Source organism: Sitophilus oryzae, unplaced genomic scaffold (genome assembly GCF_002938485.1).
Source record: "Sitophilus oryzae breed Bouriz unplaced genomic scaffold, Soryzae_2.0 scaffold_857_pilon_pilon, whole genome shotgun sequence".
Taxonomy (NCBI): Eukaryota; Metazoa; Arthropoda; class Insecta; order Coleoptera; family Curculionidae; genus Sitophilus; species Sitophilus oryzae.
Window position 1 is genome coordinate 6,069,438 of NW_022147480.1, and position 18,261 is coordinate 6,087,698.

The following is an 18,261-nucleotide window of genomic DNA, read 5'->3' on the forward strand; positions in this document are numbered from 1 at the left end:
AATTAAATAATTACAGTAGGTAGATATATCTCAAAAGTCTCACATTTTAAAAGAGACTCAATTTATAAAACTTAAAATTAAAATCTATTAAAATTATACCCGAGCACAACATATTAGAGACGCATATAAAACACATAAACTTAATAAAAGCTGGTCATTCTATGTTTTCGTTGCACTAACTTCTTCCAATGTTAAATGAGCAATGAACCGAAGTCTAAGTTGTAGAGGGGCTCTTAGTTTTCTCACTATAGTCTCGATCTCTTTTTTCATACTATCTCCCACAAACATGTACTTTATATGGTATAATAGATCACAGATTGGGTCCATGTATTTCAGTTCAGGCTGACTGGCATCTACTTGAGCCAACAGTTCATAAATTGAGGTTGTCAGCTGTACTAGAGCCATATTTACCACCCTGGAACAGAAATTAATATCTATAAGTTTCTTTAAATTAATAGAAAGTCTAAAAATACCTTTGTAAAAATGGTCCTACTAAGTGACAAACAAATAGAAACTGTTCTTCAGTCTTTACAACAGGCGGTAGGCATTCTCCCACCCATCTGGGGACGCTAGCTATTTGACCAGGTCCGGCATGGTGCCACACTGAATGAGCCAATGCCAACATATAGCTAAATCTGTTATGTAACAGTCCCGAATGTGTCTCCTGTAAATTAGAAAAAAAAAACAGAATTTTCACTCCAACTCACTATAAGTTCATGTATTTCGACAGTTCGTCTAAGCCATAGTCACTATAAGTTAATATGTCGATGCAATCGACCATATACAGGGTGTCCTAGGCTGAGCGTGCATTAGAAGTTTCTAGAGAACTACAATATCTAGATCGGAGTTTTTATGCACATCATTGTTTTACAATGAGATCTACTGATTAAAAATATTTTCAATATGGCGGCACTTCCGGAAATACCAGAAGTTGACAGCACCTTTCTTATTTTAAATGGATACCCCCGTTTTTATTACATACTTGAATTATCTGTAAAATTCTATGGATTTTGATATTAAACACTCTCTACCTAACATTAACCGTCTTTGAGAAAAAATCTTATTTAAAATTTTTGGACGAAAAAACTGCCTGTCAAAAAAATGTGTATAGTCTAAACGTCAAATTTAATGATTACCACTAGAGGTGTGTAGTTCGTGAACGAACTAGTTCCAATGAACTATTCCGACCCCGGAATGAAAGGAACTAGTTCCTGGTTTCTCAAAGAACTAGTTCCTCAGGAGCTGTTCCGGGATCGAGACTGACCGATATAGAATAATATGCGACGGCGACGGATCGGCTAGCGCGCGTAGCCCGATGGTGGGCAGGAGTGGGGAGTGCCAGCCGTACGTTATTGGATCCGGACCTAGAGGAACTAAACTAAATAAAAGACTAGTTTACGTACGAACGGATCGGGCCAGCGCGATCGATGCTCGGCAGGAGTGGGTAGTGCCAGCCGTATGCCGTATGTTACCGGATCCGGACCTAAAGGAACTAGAGAAACTAAATAAAAGACTAGTTTACGTATGGATCAGCCAGCGCGATTAATGCTAGGCAGACGTGGGGAGTGCCAGCCGTATGTTATCGGATCCGGACATAGAGGAACTATTAAAAGACTAGTTCACGGGAATCTATTCAGTCGGCAGATCCGAGATATAATACAAGGCGACGACGATGGATTCGGCCTTGTCTATTGCCACAGCCGGCGCGGCGTAATTACCACAGAAAATTGTCGTGGATACTGTTTTTGATTTTTAGTTTGTTTTTTAAATATTTTATGGGAATGTTTCACTTTAGGTCCCTAAAATTAAGAAATATCTTATAAAACGAAGTAGATATTCTGAATTTTTAGACAAAAACAAAAGCTTGAAGTGAGGAAAAATGCAATTTTTCGTAAAATTTGCTCCAATTAATTTGTGATATGTAGTTTTTAAATTCTGATTTGAGTTTTTTTTTTTTTTATTTTGCAATAAAACTTACCTATATGTTTTTAACATACACAATTACACGTCTCGTTATATCTCCGTACATTATAAAAATTATACAAATCATACTGAGAATAGTTCTCACTGACAACGAAACGCATTAGCAAGCAAGTGGGATGTCAATGTTAGTCGGGAACTATTGTGAACTAAAGACCTAGTTCAATGAACTATTCGTCTGGAGGAACTAGAACTAAGAAACTAGTTCCTCCCAAGGAACTAGAATTCCCACCTCTAATTACCACAGTCACTGCGACATAAAGAGAAGACATGTGGCTATGTATTTCAAAAATTAAATTGTTCGAATGTCATGTAATATTCACCGTAACTGTCATGGAATTGAGCGATTAAAAAATTATCATAAATAATTTTTTTCAAATGGAAACCCACTTTTTTTTATTTTACTGGCGATAAGGTTTTTAATTTCGTTATTTTTTTGTTATACATGTTCCTATACTTAAAATAAATCATTTTTAAGTTATTTAAGATTTAGTTTTAAAGCGTAATTTTTCTTGATTTTAACAAGTAGCCTATGACTTTAAACGTCAAGTGATGTAAAACAATATGGCGTGACACTTCTTGGTGACACTTCTTTAAAAATCTGTTTGTCATCAATCGTCATTTTCCAGTCAACTTTGCGCCGTTTTCTTTCGATCATAAGGTATATTATTAATAATATCAACTATTAGATATCACTAAAGAGAGAACTTCCCCTAGGAGATGCAAGACCTTGTCGTTGGTGGGGAAGCTCCTGGTCAGGTGCTGGGGGGAATCCTCCCTAGCACTTGGCTTGGTCTAAGAAGCATCTCACTCATCGTCTTGTCCCTGACTGTAGTGTCGTGGGCAGGGAATTGCACCAAGATATATAACGATACCGGGCGGGGCTACGGACAGCCTCAACCTGGGGCATCGGGGGGCACCCCATTGTATTTTACCCCTTACTTCTACATGCGGGGCTCTGTAGAAGTGGACCGACCGGCCCTAGCGACTCATGGGAACACTATGAGATCTGGTAATAATAGTAATAAAAACATCACCGGTGAAGCTGTGGGGAAACCCTCTAGCAACACTGGGAACAGTAACAATGAAAGTTCCAAGGGGTCAAACCCAAAGAGAACTACAGGACAGGTGGCTGACACTTGCGTGAGACCATCCTCCGCACGTGGCATACAAGTTACCACCTCCTCCAAGGGTCGGGAGCCTACCTCCTACCTCTAAACCTAACAGGCGACACAAGCTACCGTTTCGTCTACCCGGCCTGGGTCGTAGCTCCTCGATTGTGAAGGACACGGGTCTCCGTAGGAAGTCCTGGGACTGTATGATGAGTTATAACTCAAGAAAGGGGGACACAATAGATCTCTAAGATCGCAGAGGTTAACCCCCCTCCCACATATTCTAATTCTAAATTCTAATCACTAAAGAGCGAAAATACAAGATATCTTTATAAATACATTTTATAAAGTTTTAAGCAGGCAGTATTTAAAATATGAAATTGAAATAATTAGTTTTCTGACAGAAGGAAATAAATTGTCTGATTGACACTTAATGTCAAAGGAAGAAAAATAAAATGAAGAAAAATATATTCTTTAAAACTAAATGTTAAATAACTTAAAAACGATTTATTTTAGGTAATCACTAAATTTGACGTTTAGGCTATACTACTTTTTTGACAGGCAGTTTTTTTGTTCAAAAATTTTAAATATTTTATTTCTCAAAAACGGTTACCGTTAGGTATAGAGTGTTTAATATCATAATTCATAAAATTTTACAGAGAATTTAAATATGTAATAAAAAATGGGGGTGCCCATTTAAAATAAGAAAGTTGCTGTCAACTTCCGGTATCTCCGGAAGTGCCGCGATATTGAAAATATTTTTAATCGATAGATCTCATTGTAAATAAAACGATTTGACAAGGGTTTGATCAACGCATAGTGAGTATGGGGCTTTATAAACTAAAAACGTCTTAAATACCTTAAAATTAAACATTCTGAAAGGAGAACATTCAAATGGCCAGTTATCTAACTCTGCGAGTGTTGTCAGTAATCTGTCATGTAATACACTCCAGTAAGTTATCGGTAAAGCAGATAGAATGAGTCCAATGGCGTTAACCCACTGATGGATATCATTTGATGGAATCATTACATAACCTTTAAAAAAACAGAAAATATAAATTAAATAAGTATAAGTATAAAAAAAGAAATTTACCTTTTGCAACTACATCTAAAAGTCCATTGGCTACTGCAGTAGGCCCTGCTGGTAAAGCCATAAGTTCTACACAGGTAGTGTACAAAATGTGAGCTCCAGAATTAGGGAATTCGTTGAATCTCCAGTCCGTCATTGAATTGGCGTTTGAACCGTTTAAAATTGATACTACGCGTCTAAAAATGAATATTTTGTTACTGCCATTCTAAAACCTGTTCCATGAAAACGTAACAAATAATATTCATCAAGTAAGATTCATTAGGTTGCGTTTGTGAGGGTTAGGTGAGGTTGATTAGTTGTTACAAAGCTGTTATACTCTCTTAGAGTTGGGTAAAATGTATTTCCAAATAAGTGTTGGAACTGATATTCTTACTGAAAATAACAGCTTAAAATAACAGGTTTCTGGTTAGTATTTATTGAAGTTATTGTTAAGTGTCAAAACATCAATAGGAGAGGAGTATATTTAAACAACCAATTTTACTATAACAGAACAGACATCATTGTTGGAAAAAATCATGATTTAAAAAAAAATCAGATTTTTTTTTATTTAAATCAGATTTTTTTTATTTTAATTCAAAACAATATTTAAATCGGATTTCCAAATGACTAGGGCTTATTTCCAACTAAAGTCCTATCCTAAATGGCTAAATCTTTATAATTCTGCCCGATACCGATAACATTAACAATTCTACAGCGCGTGTCATTTTTTCACATCCTTCCATCATTCCGCAAAAAAAGTCGCTCGCTTCAGATCAAAAGGATTTTTTTCAAACATCTCAAAAATATTAACTTTTGTCATTTTAACGCCTAGGCATAAAAGTAAAGCACTGTTACGCCTAAGCACAAAAGTACAAAAATATATTATTAAACTGATATTAAGTGTAAAATTCAACGAGTGTACAAATTATTGCTCGATTACTGTTCATATTATTTGCAATTTATGAAATTGATTAAAAAATTATTTGTAATGTTTTAAAAGAAATAGTATGTTCTATTGGGAGTAAAAATGTACTTTTTGTGCCTCCCTGTAACGTCGGAATAGCTTTACGATGGTCCTTCAAAGGTACAGCATCGTCAAAAAAAGTATAATTTTTACTCCTAATAATATTATATAGTACTAATAATACACTATTGTTCGGAAATAGTCTTAAGTCGAGAATGAAATTAGTATGTATTATCTAATGTCAAAGTGTAAAGTACTTACTGCAGATCAAAATGTTGGTAGGAATTTGGAAACATAATTATAACCGTTTCAAAAAAAAAATAAAACAACACATTTTCTGAGAACGATTATAGATTCTCGGGAATGAATATATAGTCTCTATATCTTTAGATATAGAGATATATATCTTCGTTATAGAAATATTTTTTCTAGATTTCTAGGACACATTTTTATAAATTTTACATATTTAAATCACATGATTAAAATTAAAAAAATCACTTGGTTTAAATCATGCCAACCCTGACAGACATCCACACAATTTGTAATTTTCTATTTAGTTATAATTATTTCAATCTATATAATCTCTAACCACAATCTTCTAACAATAAGCTGTGTTCATGAGTGAGATTCATTACTTTGCTTAGTGGTAGATTAGACGTTAAAGATTTATTCTCTTAGAGTGGACCAAAACTTATTTTTAAGTAACAACGGAACTGTTTTTGTTACTGAAAAGTAACAGTTTTAAATATCAGGTTTATGTTGTTTATTGATTTTATTGTTGAATCTCCAGTCGTTCGTCAAATTGACGCCCCCCCCCCTTGAACCGTTTAAAATCAACACTACACGTCTAAAAGAGAATATTTTTTGATACTGCCATCCTAAAACCTGTTCTGTATGAATACAACTAATAGTATTCATCAAGGGGGTTTAACTAGATTGCTTATAGAGGTTGATTATAAGTTAGCAACAGTTATATTCTCTTGGAGGTAGCCAAAATATATAGTTCTAAGTATTGATATTTAAAAATAACATGTTTCTGTTATTGATTTTGTTGTTGAATCTCTAATCAGTCAACGAATTAGCGTTTAAAGCATGTAATAGCGATAGTATACTTCTAAAGGAGACTATTTAATGTTACTGTCCTCTTCTAAAACCTATTCTATGAAATAAGAGAGATCTTAGAGGTTAATACGTGTTAGATGTTATATCTTCTCTTAGAGGTTGGCAAAACTTATTTCTAAGTAACAGTCGGAAACGGTTATTTAAAAATAACAGGTTAACATAACAGGTTAAAAGAGAGTATTTTATGTTACTGCCGTTCTAAAACTTGTTCCCTCAATCACAGGTTCAAGTTAAATCCACTTAATAAATATTGTAGTCAAAAGTGTTTGTTTTTGATAATGAATAATAAACTGGGAATGGTAACTGTCTCATTAATTCAAACATTTTTTCCACAAATTTACTTTGGCCTACAGATACCAAAATATCAGGATATAATATTAAAAACCACCCCAAAAAATACTGAATGCTAAAATATAATAGTATTCAAAAACTAGTTTACTTACTGTACAAGTTGAATATAATAATTTAACTCTGGTATCCATATATCGTCTGAATTTTTATTTAAAAACGCTTGATAAGGTTCAGAAAGGGTTTCTTTTAAGTTGCCGAGAACAGCCGCTACTAGTCTGGATAAAAAAAGAAAATAAGTAAAAACTTTTAAACACTGTTTATAACAAACTTACCTTCGCTTTAATGGCGGCCTATCTCTTAGTTTAGCCTCATAATAATGTAAAGTATTGTACACGTAGGTAACGGGCCTGTCATGGAATTTATACAAACATCCCAGTCGTTCTAACAATACTTCTAGACTTTTTTGTACTTGTTCTATTTCTATAAACCTATTATTGAAAGAAAAAAGAAATAGTATCAATATTGTAGAAATTCCGTTACAATTTTTTATACTGTATAGGCTTGGTGCATTCTCCGCCCGATGCTGCCACCATCGGAGAACATCGTAAACAACTGGTATAACATCGTAAACAACTGGTATATACAAATACAGGGGTTTAAATAGCGAGTATACGAAAAATTTATTATATAATAAATTTTTCGTATACTCGCTAAAATAAAAAAACCTAAATCTTTTGATATCTTTAGGAAGTCTAACTTGTATTATATAATTTATTATTCAAGCTAATAAAACATTTTAGATGAGTTCAACTACGGTAGTGAGCATAGTTTTACGACCGGTTTTGCTAGTGGGGACATAACAGGGGCTATTTCGGCTGTAAGAAAATTTTTTAAAGGTACATAATTATAATTTTAGAAGATGTTCATGAAAAATTTAAGCACTAGTTGATTAAAAAAAAGTAAACCATTAATATTGGAAATAATATATTTTATCCTCTCATAGTATATGCCTATTTATTGTTTTTGTTTATGTAATGAGCACTTTGTGTACTCACTTATTTCGTCGAACTGCTTGAATCCATTTTTGCTTTTGATTAAATCTGTGAAAAATGTGAGAAACTGTGAAGTTATAAAATGTTTTTCGGGAGAGTTGAATATCCGGGAACGTTGAGTTATTGAATGTTACTGCACCCAACAACCACGTAATTACGCTTTCCTTTACGTGATAACATTTTTCGGCAATTTTATTAACATTTGAAATGGTCACAACACAACGCGACTCCCAGTTTGGGTTCTTTCTCACTTAATTTTACTACCTGAATCTTACAACGTTACATCGCACAAATCTCTACCTGAGTATTTTATAGTGTCAATAACTGCACTAGTAAAAATTAAAATACTTAAATATTATGACAAAGCCTCGATTTCAATATTATTCAGGCCCTAGACACTCAATGGTAATTTTATAGACCTATAAATTTAGTTTTTTCCCTGTCGCCAGACGGCGCAAAGGCATTAAAATACAAGTTTCTAATTTATATATGAAGATGACATGACAGCCTCTACGTTGACTACCGTCTACGATCTAGTTTTGGTCAAGTTGACAATGGTTGGTGATCCGTCAAGTGATTTTTAAATCGTTTTTAAATAATTATTAATTCAGATATTCGTGATTTGACGGAAAGTTCAGTAATTTGTAGTTTGTGTTTTTATTAGTTTGTGCATTTTGATATTTACAGTCGATCATCGTTTTCGTGTTAGATAAACTAAACTTTTTATTAAAGACATTTTGACATTTTAGAAATAACAAATTTAACAACCAAAAAAATTAGTTTAATCATAAAGAAGCACCTACATAGTTGGTATTATCACAGATTAGGTATCCTATAAGTATACAGATAAAAATCTTGTCCCTGATTCGTGGTACGAAAATTGTTTTTATGACGATGTGCAAACGAGTAAAATTTCCTGTGCTCAAAAATAAACTCGCATAAAATAACAATAAACAGCGTAATAGAGAGATATCGCTAAACCGAATAGCGTGCATGGACGTTGATAAGGCCAGGTGTTATTTCCTTTACGTGAGGTGGTATTAACTCTCTTCATTTATAGTTATCGGATCGGAAAGAATTCTGTTCGCGTCGCGTCCGCTATTTAAACTTAACCTAACTTTGAATTTAAAACTTTGAAATTGGTTTGTTTACTAGGTATTTTAAAACTAAAGGGCTAAAGTGCTTATTTCCAGTGCTTTATTGTTTAACGTCTGCCAGTGGGTTTAGGGCAACAAGCAACAAATTCTCTTAGAAGGGCTAAGTCGTCATCTGCTGTAAACCTAAGCCTCTTTGTAGGTTCTTTAATATTGAAAGAGGTGGAATCCATATTTTGGGCCATATTTATTTAATTAAAACTAATCCCAGCTACTTAAGTATCAAATTACCTAATAAAACTAAAGTAATAATTCAAAACAATTCAAACATAACCTAAAATAAAAGATCTCGCCGGCCGGCCCCGGTTGTCAAATACCCGCACATGTCCATTTAAGCAATTTTTAAACGTTATTTAGAAATAGCGCTTGGTGTAATTGATCCGCAAATTACGTCAGGCGGTAACGTTATTAGCGGGCGTTGCGTTAAAAATTGACTCGCGCATATCGTAACCATGATAAGGTACGGTAAAATACTGCATGACGCTATTCGGTTTTCCGATATCTCTCTAATAACTGTGCCGGTCAGGCGCTGTGCACAATTTTAGAGGCCATAAGTGGGCGTGCTATGTGCGCAAACTAGTAACCTAACTAGTGCCCGATTCCGAAAATTGGAACCACGAAAAACAATAAAGAAAAAACAAAGTTTATAATCTGTGGTATTATATAGTATTTTTAGTAATAGTTAATTAGTAGTCTATAATATTTTTACTATATTATAATTTATTTATTAAAACAACAAATAGGCGCTATGTGCTCTATTGTTGGTGTTTAAAATGTATGTATTCATAATTTTATTTCTGTTTTGACTATGTTACATATCTAATGATCTAATAAAATATAAAATGTGGTAAAAAAGTCTATATGTATTATTTTATATTTTACAAGGAATAATTTTGCGCTTGAATAACGTTATCCTTTTAGTTAGCGTTAATAAGTAACGGAACGTTAAAATTATGTTATATCAAAACTCTCCATTAGTTTCTTCCGGATCACCAGGTGGCTCTAAACGACGGACCTATTTCTTTTATGTCAGTGTCCAATCTATATCTAGTACATGACATTACTCTGTGATATTATTTCAATGCGGTTGACATGAACGGTAACGAGACTGCCTGAAATACTTTAGTCAGGCACTTCTAATTTCTGCCGTGTTGAGCGCTGCGATCGGAATTTTTGAAATCAACTGAAATGCGCCCAAGCCTATACAAAAGTGTGTATATTTACCTATGAACTACTATATCGAAGACTGGCAAGAATCTGAGACACACGTTGCCAAAATACGGATGATAACCACTGGACTGTTCCTCCAAGGCGAATTTTTCTGGGTATTTTCGATGGAATTCTAAATGCTTTTCGTGCCAGTTGGTTTGGTTCCAGTGATCCGGAGAATTTTCCTTGACAAAATCGAAAACTCTGTTCCGAAATTCGGTAGCTTTCAGAAGAAGCAGTTGTATCAAAAACGAGCAAACCTATTAAAAAGATAATTTTATTAAATCATAAAATTTAAAATAGTTTTTTCTACTATACGTAGTACAATAAAGAACTTAGTAATATACGAGTAGAGTAAAAGAGCTTAGTAAGTAAAACTTGAAGTAATGAATATAATCAGTTAAAAGTAAATATTAACCTACCTGAGCATCGTTTCCTTCTTGCATTCTTAGCGCTAGACATAGAACCAATCTGTCAAAAGTGACGATGTTGTACTTCCAGATCATATCGTTTATAATATCGACGCACTTGTTGACGTGAGAACCTCCAGCAGAATTCGTAAATTCGAACACCAGACAATCGCAAAATTTACGCAGATGCGCTGAGAAAGCTCTAGCACCAATACGCTCCAGAATCCTGAGAAAAATCGAAAGAATAAAGTAAAACCACCTTATAAAGATTCTAGAAATTATAATTCAATAGGAGAAAAAATAAATAAAAGTCTAAAGCTCCGTCTACACATAACGTTTTACCGTAAGTCTAAAGACGTTGTAATGTAACGTGTTACAAAATGAGCATACGTTAGTCAATGCCAGGAAATGTGTAGACCGAACTTAAAGGCTTTTTTGTTTCTACACTCAGATGCAAAAACGCAACTGAAAAATGTTTAGTCAAATTTAAAGTGTAATATTTTTTTATTTTTAGTCCTATTTGCATGATTTTTTTATCAATCTGTGTATAAATATATCAACTTTAATTCCTAAACTCGTTTTTTTTAATAAAATTTAGTATTGTGCTTAGGGAATGCAATCCCGCACCAAAATATCAATCCCGCAAACTCGCGGGATTAAAGCAATCAATCCCGCGGATCGGCAAAATTGCGGGACTGTAAACAATAGTCGTACATTGGGTCCTAAATGGTACAAAAGGCATTGTACATTTTGCATAGGCCTACAATATATTGATATAGCGTGTATCTTAAACTAGCTGTACAGAAATTTGGACACCGATGTATACAGAGTGTTCAAAAAATATATTTAATATTAAATAAACTTAAATTTTATTATAATTTATCTACTTATTTTATAAATAAAAATATTATTCAGATTGGAGTTTTTTTTAACTTGTGTTAGTTATCTGCTTTTAGATACACTCTATATCAATAATTGTTTGGCATATGCAGAATGTACAAAGCTTCTTGTACCATTTAGGGTCATACGTATGACTAAAAATGCATATTTTTCGAAAAAACGTCGTATTTTCCTTAAAACAAAAAAAAATTAAAAAACCGATCAAATTGTTTTTTTCTAATTTCAATACAGATTCGTCGTATATACTTGGTCAAAATTTCGATTTTTTAAAAATTGTAAATTTGCGGTAAAAAAGATTCTTGATCAAATTTTCACACTCTTATAAAACACCCCGTATACGAGAATTCGCTAAATATATTTTCGAAAACCACACCAGCATCTTAATCACAATAGATTCATCTAAAATCTGGTCCAAACCGCATCCCAAAATCTTTTTTAGTTGTTCAAGAGATATTCAACTTCAAATTTACCTTAAAATTTTGCTTGTCCCAATAATTATGTCCGGCAATTTATTTGACGAAATTGTCCACAAGTACTAGTTAAACGTTTTTCTTCACTTACGCACATACGCCAGAAAGAAATCTAACAATTAGCCTGTTTGTTTCACTTATTTTTAATGGCCATGCAAGCCGTAAGGGGAATCACCCGGGTTCCGAGCGTCGACGCATCGGCCCAGTACGAAGCGGTCTGATCTTGTGTTGATCCCGTGTTGATCCCGCGGATCCCGCACGGTAAATCCCGCAACTTTGATCCCGCGGAATCTCAGAGGGATCACGAATTGCGGGATCCAGTATTAGCGGGATTGCATTCCCTAATTGGGGGTGCTTATTATACTGCGCAGGGTACCTTAACTTTAAAACACCCTGTGCAATAATTTCGTCAGCAAAATTTGCAATTTTTTCAATTATTATTTCTTTTTTATGTTATTTTTCAATATGACGAGGTGGCCCCGATTATGGTGGACTATATACTGCAATGATTTGCCCAGCATGTTTGACAGATCTGAACCCTATAGAACACGTTTGGGAAATGCTTGGCAGGAATGTCAGAGGTCGCGAAGCGGCATCAGCTTCATTAAAAGAACTTCGCTTGGTCCTTAAAGAATAATGGAAAAACAAACGCCATATGATATATGCAGCTTCATTGACACTATGAACGGACATCTCAAGGCAGTTATAGCAGCCAAGAGAGGCAATATAAAGTATTTTTTCTGTTTGTATACTTGATTATTAGATTATTACAGATGTTTTTTAATTCTTTAGTCTGTTAGTCTGTTATCGCTATAAATCTTCATTAAAACCACGACTCTGTATTGCTCCTTTTTAACGTTTTTTTTAAATTTAGTATAGTGTATCCAATGCAGCGTAATATGACATTACGACAATAGCCAACAAAGCCACCTCGTCATTTTAAAAAATAACATCAAAAAGTAATGATAATTGAAAATTGTTGGTGGCAAGTTCGTTTCGTTCTTAAAAATTAACCAAGGCATGTATTGACATAATCCAAAAAAAAACAAAATGCTCAGGAGACATAGTTCTAATCGAAAAATAATGTTTTAGGAAAATTCGCTGACGAAATTATTGCACAGGGTGTTCTAAAGTTAGACTAAAAAACAACCATAAACCCTGTACAATAAAGCCCAATACTAAAGTTTATAAAAAACTGAATTTACAAATTAAGGTTGATATATTCATATACTGTTTGCCAAAAAAATCATGAAAATTAGACTAAAAAAAAATATAATAGTTTCAACTTTACGAAAAAAATTTCCGTTGCGTTTTTTTTGTATCTGAGTTTATTTAAGGCTAGAAATAGTAGTCACTTACTTGTATGCTATGGGACTAATATGGTTCGATTCTAGCAACATCTTCCACAGCAAACACAAAAATAGTGGCGGCGCTCCTGGAGCCCCAAAATGTGCCATTATATCGTTCTCGTTGTTCATAGAAGCCCATTTGCGGTTCTCCTCTTCAACAGCTTTCCTCAACTGCTGCTTATTTTCCTTAAATAAATTAAAACCAAAAAATATAATACTTCCTATAAATCTCCCAAGAATATCTGCATATTAAACGGTTAACTGATAACCAATCATCGTTTTAGCAAAAAAAAAAACTAAGCCAAAACGTCACTTAGCAAGAATGTTTCTCTTATATTGATTGATAGGTATTAAGAGTATCCGGTCTTAGGATTGGATAACAGCCTTTTTGTTTGCCATTAAGCATAATTTGATTAAAAAATTGAACTTATATTATTATGGCTAAACAATAAACTTATAATCATTTATTTATTATTTATATTAATACAAAAGTAGCAAAATTTAATAATGAAATAAACGGCCGAACAGTGAGAAAGAAAACCCCAAACCTCTTGCAAATGCCTAATCACAAAAATGGCTGGTTAAGAAAAATAACTAGACTTACTTGCGGCATAGCATGCTGTGTGAAGAACTCCTGCAACGCTCGAGGGAAGCATTCTAAAGTGTGGGGCGCCCACGCGTGAGGCGTGCTCTGCGCTATGGTTGCCAGTAGATCGTGACACCACGCCCCGTCCGACCCGGTCACGTGAGTGGCCCTGGCCAATGTGAGCACGAGGGCGCGGTTTAGTTCTTCCGACTCCGCCGACACTATCGTTTTCGGTTCTTGCAGGAAGCGGGACAGCTCGGGTTGGACGTCTCCACTGCCCAAGCCTAAAGGAAATAGAGTAAAGATTCTGATATACAGAAGCGACATGAGAGATATTTTTGAGAAATAATCTTTAAGTTACTAAATAAAACCTAAGTGTAGGTTTACAAGCATCCGTAATGAGTCGTCCGTCGTTTTGGTTTTATGCAATTTTTTTGGTCTATTTCAAAAACGACAGCTCATTTTTAAATATTATTGGAATTACGAAAAGACGGACTATACGGATGCTTATTAGTGATGAGCATTACGACTCTTTTAGTGGATCGAATCATGCGATTCAATTTCTCATAATGGCTCGACTCTTACGATTCCTTCATTTGAACAAACTACAAACGTAATTTTCTTATAACAGATATTTAATAAAATAATCAATTAAATAATATAATGCAGATAAAAATAAGTAAAACATTTCAGATAAATGTATGTCCTAAAATGGCTTAGTTTCGGAGATACAGAATGTAAAAGTTTCATTTTTATTTCGATTTTTTCCAAATAATTTCTGATGTAACGTCAATATTTGGATGAAAATTGGTGTCTAGGAATTTTTTTTGACATGAGAAATTTGATGTTGATGTCAATATGACTCCTATTCGTAGGGGTCGCCACCTACATGTGTTTTAACTGTTTTAAAGAGTAATAACTTTTCGTCCGTACCCGTATAAAATTACTGAGTGAAAAAAAGTACATTGTGATTTTTTAATTTTTTTAAAAAAAATGAAGGAATTATAAATTTGGGAACTCTTTAGTTTTTGAAACTAATCATAGATTATTCTTCAAAAAAAAATGATGATAAAACTGTTTCTGCTGAACTTCTGACACAAAAACATTTCAAATTTATGATTTCAGTCTAATAACTATTTAGTCAACATGTTTAATTTATGTCACTGATGACAGGTACCTGTTGATAATTTAGATTCCAAATATCTCGAAAACCATTTCTCGTAGCCGATTTTTACCAAGATACCTTTTTTATGTAAAAAACGTCGTGAATATATATTTTTTTACTCAGTGGTTTTATACAGGTATGGACAAAAAGTTAGTTTTACAACGGTTTATTGCTCTTCAAACTAGTTAAAAACTATGTAAGTGGCGCCCCCTACAATTAGGAGTCATATTGACATCAAAATCAAATTTCTCAGGTCAAAAAAATTCGAGACAAAATAATAAAAGTACGAATATTTAAAAAAATTAGTTTAATGCAAATAACTTACGACCTGTACAAAATATCAAAAACTTTTATAGAAATAACTTATAGAGATTGAAAAACTCTATAAAAACTGTCGTATAAAATATTCCCAAGTTGAAAATTGCGTAAAAAAATTGAAAACATGTTAAAATTTGAGGAATCCAAATTTAACCTTAAATAACTTTGGAACCGATATATCAAAAAACTATGAGAGACCTTTTTTGTAGAGCGTTCAATTCTCTACAAGAATATGTTTCTACCCAACCAGTCCGAAAACAAAAACAAACAAATTTCAAAGCTGGAAAAAAACTTCCCATGTTAGACAAATTAAAAATGGAAATTTCCTATGTATATCAATTAATCATACCTGTTATTAATCTCAAAGCTGTAGATTCAACACATAAATGAAGTTGTGTCTGATTGGCTTGGGGAACAGCAGCCAATGAATGTAAATGACTCAACAGTTGAACTCTATTGAAATTAAAATATTTTATTTAATTAAAATTCTTAAAAACAAACAAATAGTTTTACCTATAATGTGGATGGATGTGGTGCATCCTATAGCTGAACATCTCCAGCAAAGTATACAAAGTACCCCATGCATGAAATTTATAAACCTGCGGTAGCAACTGAGTAATGAACCCTTTAATACCTAGAGACTCTATTTCGGTGTAAACTAGTAGTCTACTGTAGGTTTCAACCAAAGCAGGAGCAAGGGGAACTCCTAAAAATATAAATAAATAAAAATATTAAAAGTTCTTATAAATTCTTGCTATACTACCTGATTTTGTCCCTGCTAATTTTATTACATGAGTTACAATACTATGAATAAGGCTCATTTTGGAATGCACAGTTAAGGAATCCAAAACAGCCATACTCAAGGGACATGTTGGCAAGGGGCAATTCATCGAACCTGTTTTTGTGCTGCCCTGTATAGTTTCAACTAAAGCCGCCATTGGTTTACTACAAATAAATACAAATACATTGTTTGTCAATCATTAGAATTAATTATTTCACCTAAAGCACTCCTGATTGGTACTGTAAGCATTGCAAAGAAGCGCTATGCGATAATCATTACCCATTGCCAGTGAACTATTGCTCGGTGCTACAACATGTTGTAAAAATTCATGATGCGATCTTAATTTGTTGGGTAAAGGCCAACTTATGTTGCTTTGTTCTGATTGGGCCTGAAAATGAAAAAAAAACGTCTCCCTGTATATAAAAAAATCATAATAAGTTATACAAATCTACCTTCTTTAACAAGTGTATCCAAATACAAGTCATGGCCATCTGTCTTGTGCATTGAGGTTGGTTAAAATCTGGAACAGGTAAAGGGGGTTCTTGTTCAGGGAACAACAATTCATACAACTTAAGAACTGGAAGGAAATTGGTTAAAGGATTCCTCTGAATTGAACCAGATATAAACTGGAGAAGAACCCACATTAACTGGTCACGTCCCCTTCTTAGTTCTCTTCCCTAAATAAAAAGCAGTTCAGATGAAGTGAAATTACAAATTTACACACTATTACCTGTAATCTGGTATGTAAAGACATGACAATATTTGGAAAACTTGCAAACTGGAACAGCACAAAATAAATGAGCTGTGAAGATAGGTGTAACCACAAACCATCGGTTTCATCGTCGGTCTCAGTTCGTTCTAGAGCAGAAATTACCAGTTCAACTAACTGTTCTTCAATGGCTTGACAGTGTTGTTTATGTTGTTTGTTTAATCCAAGCATACCACAAACCTATAATATAAATATAACATCTTGTTTATGTTTTTCTTCTTTTTACATTTACTACAGTTATTGTTTTGTCTTTATAGCTGTCTTAAGCTACCCTAACACCCCTATTGTAAGGTTCTAAGTGAAACAAATGTAATAAACACATTTTTTCTGTACAATTAATTTTAAATTTCCTATGAACACCACAGTTTTGGTATAGAGAAAATTCACTAGTATAATATTACAGTGAATTTTGTAAACTGTTATCTAATTTTTAAACTCTATACTTACCATATCTCGACTATAAGGCTGTTCAAGGACATATCTTAATAAACCGGTCTGTTTCTCTAATAGCTCTGGTTCATAAGGCAAAGTACCTATAAAATATACTGCCTTATTTATAGTGTCAATCATTTACAACCACTTACATACCTTTTAATGCAAACTTCAAAGTACAAGGGTCCAATTTCCAGGGATTTACTAAATGTTCTGGGCAACCACTATGTTCCACTACAGGTCGCATTTGGGAATGTCCAATAATTGACAACATTTGTGCACAAGGTCTGAAGCTTTCTATGTAGTCGGAAAATAGAGATGAAAGACTCCAGTGTGGACATTCAGAGTAAGCCTAAAATATTGAAAAAATGATGAGTATCTTAGTACTGCTCAATATATTAAAAAACATCTACTTTTTGTAACTCATTTACAAGTAAATATCCTGGAAGTAGGCACACATCTCTGTTCATTATCTTCTCGGCAACATCAAGCAAAGCTTGTGCTTGGGGCTGAATTCCTGCAGTAAGATTCAAGGGCAATCCCTTGGCTTTCTCACAACAACCCTTCATAATTTCACGGACACCCTTGTACTCTACTTGATCAATTACAGTTTTAATGAGTTTAAAACATAATATCCAAAAACGAGAATTTCTGAACTGAAGCTCATCACTTGCAATAATAAATTCGCACGCTTTTCGAGCTTGAAGAGACCCTTTTTTGATACAACTCTCCAGTAAATCCATTAATAATTCCATTTCACTGTGAGAGCCTTGAGTGGTAGTATGTAAATATTGCCTTAATACTGTGTCTAGGAGATCGGGATTGACTGAAGTGAAATAGTCGTATAATTCTTGTTGCCATCTGGCTATGTTTTCGGCGTCAGCTTCGGGCCGATGCACTAAAAAACAGCTAAAAGCCTCTTCAATTCCTTCGACGCCGAGAATTCGATTGAGAATTGCTGTTAATTGTTCCGCCATAGTGTTTGTCTAATACAAATTCAATTCTATCACAAAAAAACGTATTAATAGTGACTATTTAATCATGCTGGAGACATAATTTAATTACAGCCATTTAAACCACTTTAAAAAACTCGGCAAAAAAACAAACAAATTTGTTAGGTTATTTCAG

The 18,261-nt window shown here is 33.7% G+C and overlaps 1 protein-coding gene across 1 annotated transcript; it reads right to left on the reverse strand.

Annotated features, from left to right (window-relative positions):
- LOC115889889 (mediator of RNA polymerase II transcription subunit 23) lies at positions 1-18,261 on the reverse strand. Its single transcript, XM_030909980.1, has 19 exons — positions 17,547-18,261; positions 17,290-17,485; positions 17,149-17,234; positions 16,663-16,881; positions 16,385-16,609; positions 16,151-16,320; positions 15,915-16,096; positions 15,665-15,857; positions 15,501-15,604; positions 13,687-13,952; positions 13,093-13,268; positions 10,376-10,589; positions 9,969-10,213; positions 6,871-7,026; positions 6,691-6,813; positions 4,186-4,358; positions 3,952-4,127; positions 474-664; positions 1-415 (listed from the first exon to the last, which is right to left on the reverse strand). Exons 1-19 carry the CDS (start codon positions 18,108-18,110, stop codon positions 160-162), a joined length of 3,915 nt encoding a protein of 1,304 aa, XP_030765840.1. The 5' UTR covers positions 18,111-18,261; the 3' UTR covers positions 1-159.

Bases quoted from the DNA above. Each gene is read 5' to 3' on its own strand.
- LOC115889889 (XM_030909980.1), bottom strand. From the start codon at position 18,110: ATGGCGGAACAATTAACAGCAATTCTCAATCGAATTCTCGGCGTCGAA. The intron at 15,858-15,914 runs GTAGTATAGCAA...TTATATTTTTAG, and splicing joins ATTAGCAGGGACAAAATCAG to GAGTTCCCCTTGCTCCTGCT. The intron at 665-3,951 runs GTATTTAAGACG...TCTAATTTACAG, and splicing joins TCAGAATGTTTAATTTTAAG to GAGACACATTCGGGACTGTT.